At 34.6% G+C, this 5,000-nt stretch overlaps 1 protein-coding gene across 1 annotated transcript in view; it reads right to left on the minus strand.

The window, feature by feature from the left end:
• LOC133569892 (transmembrane protease serine 7-like) overlaps positions 1 to 5,000 on the minus strand; it is a 33,449-nt gene that overhangs the window by 784 nt on the left and 27,665 nt on the right. Inside the window, exons 16-17 of the mRNA XM_061922482.1 lie at positions 3,706 to 3,877; positions 3,369 to 3,637 (exon numbers count right to left, since the gene is read on the minus strand). Of these exons, the coding sequence (XP_061778466.1) occupies positions 3,369 to 3,637; positions 3,706 to 3,877 (441 nt within the window). The remainder of the gene's footprint in view (positions 1 to 3,368; positions 3,638 to 3,705; positions 3,878 to 5,000) is intronic.

Below are 5,000 nucleotides of genomic sequence, written 5' to 3' on the forward strand. Positions count from 1 at the left end.
TCACGATGTATAAAAGGGGAGAAGGAGGAGAGATCGGGGCAGAAGAAGGAGGAGAGCCCGCAGCAGCACCCGAGGAACGGAAATAAAGAGCAGACGAGGACGACGACGGCGGCTGAAAAGCGGACCATGAGCGAGCAGAAGGAGAGGAGCAGCTGAAAAGCTATCCGAACTGAAGACAAAGCTTTATTTGAAAAAATAAAAGAGTCAAACCTGCTTAAAAGCAATGTCCTTCCTGAGTGGTTCATGGAACCCAAGCGACGACGGCAAAAGTCGTTCACACTAACATTTAACATGCTAGCATCAAATAACAAAATATATAACATTTAGGTGAATAATTTCTAAAAAAAAAAAGAACTCAAAACCGAGCACACTATGGTTAGCATGCTAACAGTTAATTTATAAGGTTTGTACTTTCAAAACGAAAAAAAAAAAGCCAGCGTGCCAACAGTAAATAAAATATATAACTTGTAGGTGCATATTTAAAAAAAGTACCTAAAAACCTAACATGCTTACATTAACATGCTAGATCTAAAATAACAAAATATATAACTTTAAAGTGAATAATTTCTAAAAAAAAAAAAAAAATAGCTGGAAACTGAGCACGCTAGTGTTGGCATGCTCACCGTTAATATATAAGGTTTGTACTTTCAAAACGAACAAAAAAAAAAGCTAGTGTGCTATCAGTAAATAAAATAAATCACTTGTAGATGTATATCTATAAAATTAGCAAAAAAATCTGACAGGCTAACATTAACATGCTAGCATAAAATAACAAAACATATAACATTTAGGTGAATAATTTAAAAAAAAATAAAAAAAAAAGATCAATACCGAGCACGCTAGTGTCAGCATGCTAACAGTTAATATATAAAATTTGTACTTTCAAAATGAAAAAAAGCTAGCATGCTAACAGTAAATAAAATATATAACTAAGGTATGTAACTTCAAAATGAACTAAAAAAGCTAGCATGCTAGCACCAAAAAAATATATAACTCATGTGAATATTTGAAAAAATAGCTAAAACCTAGCATGCTAATGTTAACTTGCTAACACAAAAATATATAACTTGTAGGTGTATATTTATAAAATTAGCTAAAAACCTAACACACTAAAATTAACATGCTAGAATCAAACTTGTAGCTGTATATTCATAAAATCTGCTAAAAACCTAACATCCTAACATTAACATGCCAACATCAAATAACAAAATATATAACTTTTAGGTGAATAATTAAAAAAAAAAAAAAAAAAAAAGCTCAAAACCGAACATGCTAGTGTTATCATGCTAACAGTTAATATATAAGGTTTGTACTTTCAAAACAAAGCTACCGTGCTAACAGTAAATAAAATATATCACTTGTAGATGTATATTTATAAAATCAGCAAAAAATCTGACAGGCTAACATTAGCATGCTAATATTTTTTTAAAAGATTTAGAAAATACTTTTGAATTTTTTCTTTTTAATAAAATTATGAAGCAATTTGGAATTGGATGATTAGAATCACGATTCAAAGTTTAATCCTTTTTTTTCCAGCACCCACATCATATTTCGATTATTATCATTTAGATACAATAGTATTCTCTATTGTAATATTCCACTTTCAGAGTTACAATATTAAAGTTAAAGTACCAATGATAGTCACACACACACGAGGTGTGGCGAAATTATTCTCTGCATTTGGACCCATCACCCTTGATCACCCCCTGGGAGGGGAGCAGTGAGCAGCAGCGGTTGCCACGCCCAGTAATGGCTCCTATTTTTATCGTCTTTGGTATGACACTGTAGCGCAACAAAGCAAATTCTAACATGGGCATTTTAGGAAGTCATGCTTTTAAAGCCACATTGCTGCCACCTGGAGGACCGGAGTGGAACTTGGCAATACTTTTCTATCAAAAAGTCACTTACATTAGGCGGGAAAAAAAACAACTGTTTTGGAAAAAAAAAAGTGTTTGCCAGCATTCGTTTAATGCAAAGTGGGGCAGTGAAGATTCTTAACCACTAGAGCAGGGGTCACCAACCTTTTTGAAACCAAGAGCTACTTTTTGGGTACTGATTAATGCGAAGGGCTACCAGTTTGATACACACTTAAATAAATTGCCAGAAATAGCCAATTTGCTCAATTTACCTTTAATAAATAAATATATATATATATATATATATATATATATATATAAAAAATGGGTATTTCTGTTTGTCATTCCGCCGTACATTTTTTTTTCCTTTTACGGAAGGTTTTTTGTAGAGAATAAAGGATGAAAAAACACTTATATGAACGATTTAAAAGTGGAGAAAAAGGGAAAAAAGATGAAAATTAATATTTTAAACAAAGTTTATCTTCAATTTCGACTCTTTAAAATTCAAAATTCAACCGAACAATAGAAGAGGAAAACTAGCTAATTCGAATCTTTTTGAAAAAATTAAAAAAGTAATTTATGGAACATCATTAGTAATTTTTCTTGATTAATTTTAGAATTTTGATGACATGTTTTAAATAGGTTAAAATCCAATCTGCACTTTGTTAGAATATATAACAAATTGGACCAAGCTATATTTCAAACAAAGACAAATCATTATTTCTTCTAGATTTTCCAGAACAAATTTTTTAAAGAAATTCTAAAGACTTTGTAATAAGATTTAAATTTGATTGTACAGATTTTCTAGATTTGCCAGAATATTTTGGGGGAATTTTAATCATAATAAGTTTGAAGAGATATTTCACAAATATTCTTCGTCAAAAAAACAGAAGCTAAGATGAAGAATTAAATTAAAATGTATTTATTATTCCTTACAATAAAAAAAATAAATGTACTTGAACATTGATTTAAATTGTCAAGAAATAAGAGGAAGGAATTTAGAAGGTAAAAAGGTATATGTGTTTAAAATTCCATAAAATCATTTTTAAGGTTGTATTTTTTCTCTAAAATTGTTTTTCTGAAAGTTACAAGAAGCAAAGTAAAAAATAAATGAATTTATTTAAACAAGTGAATACCAAGTCTTTAAAATATTTTCTTGGATTTTCAAATTCTATTTGAGTTTTGTCTCTCTTAGAATTAAAAATGTCGAGCAAAGCGAGACCAGCTTGCTAGTAAATAAATACAATTTAAAAAATAGAGGCAGCTCACTGGTAAGTGCTGCTATTTGAGCTATTTTTAGAACAGGCCAGCGGGCGACTCATCTGGTCCTTACGGGAGACCTGGTGCCTGCGGGCACCGTGTTGGTGACCCCTGCACTAGAGGGAGCTGTGGTGCAGAAAAAGCACACCAGTGCACATTATCGCCCCCTACAGGGCTGCAGTGGAACAAGCAAAATGACCCGGAAGTAAACAGTTTTTTTTTTTTACACCTGGTGAGGTTCCGCTTCCTCACCTTCTTCCGAGCGGTACCCCCAGCCCGTGACCCAGCAGCGATGTCTGGCGGTGACGGCGTGGGAAGCGGCGGGCAGGCACACGGGCCGGACCAGCGGACCAAGCGAGGGAGGCCACGCCCTCTTCAGCCTCAGCAGGGCCACGTCGTAGTCGAAGGTGTGGGCGTCGTAGTACTCGTGGACCACCACCCGCTGGATCTCCGCCACGTGCTTGGCGCCGCCCTGCGTCAGCACCCCCAGGTGGGCCCGCCAGCGCCGCGGGTCGGAGAGCCTGTGGGGTCAAAGGTCAAGAGGGTAGCGGGGCGGATATTCGGGCGCGACGACGGCGGGCGGGCGGACCTCTCTTTGCTGAAGCAGTGGGCCGCTGAGATGAGCCAATCAGGGGAGAGCACGGAGGCGCCGCAGAACAGGTGGCCGGAGAAGTGGAGGCTGACCTGCCAAGGCCACTCCCCTTCCTCCGAGTTGACTCCGCCCACAACACGATGGGACGCAGGGGCGGGGTTACCGCAAGCTACAGAACAAAACACAACACTCACATTATGGAATTATTTACAACAGAAATAATAGTAATTAAAATAATTAGCAAATGCAATGTATGTATAAATTGTAATAAAGTGGTACTTAAATGCTGATAAAACATAAAAATATGGAAAATTAATGTAGAAATGTCTCACATTTTAAAGACCTGAAGCTTTTCATTGCATGGATCTTAATATGTTACATAGATGTTAAAATTTGTTAAAAAGATAATTTTTTTTAATAAGTGTAAAAATGCTAACATTTCTGTAACAGGGTCGCATAATAAATCAGCCAAAAACCTAACATGCTAACATTAGAATGCTAACCGTTAATATGCTCCAAGAAACTAAATGTATGATTAACATGTTAATAGACTTTCAAAAATGTGAGCATCAAATAACAAAATATATAACTCCCGGTGAATATTATTTTCAAAATAGCTAAAAACTTAGCATGCTAGCATCAAATAAAATATATATGTTAATTATTTTTCCAAATAGCTAAGAACCTAGCATGCTAACGTTGGCATTGTAGCATTAAATAAAATATGTGATTTTTTTTTCAGAAAAGCTAAAAACCTAGCATGCTAACATCGGCATGCTAGCATCAAATAAAATATATCTCTGTAGGTGAATATATATATTTAAAAAGCTAAGAACCTAGCATGCTAGCATCAAATAACAAAATGTGATTATTTTTTTTAAACGGCTAAAATTTTAGCATGCTAACGTTGGCATGCTACCATCAAAAAACTAAATATATGACTAAGATGTTTGTAGACTTTCAAAGTGCTAGCATCAAATAACAAAATATATAACTCCTTGTGAATATTATATTCAAAATAGCTAAGAACCCAGCATGCTAACATTGGCATGCTAGCATCAAATAAAATATACATCTGTATGTGATTATTTTTTAAATAGCCAAGAACCTAGCATGCTTACATTGGCATGGTAGCACCAAATAACAAAATATGTGCATTTTTTTCGGATAGCTAAAAACCTAGCATTCTAAAATTTGCATGCTAAAATCAATATGAAATATATATATGTAGGTGAATTTTTTTAAATAGCTAAGAATGTAGCCTGTTAGCATCAAATAACGAAATATGTGAT

Source organism: Nerophis ophidion, linkage group LG15 (assembly GCF_033978795.1).
Source record: "Nerophis ophidion isolate RoL-2023_Sa linkage group LG15, RoL_Noph_v1.0, whole genome shotgun sequence".
Taxonomy (NCBI): domain Eukaryota; kingdom Metazoa; phylum Chordata; class Actinopteri; order Syngnathiformes; family Syngnathidae; genus Nerophis; species Nerophis ophidion.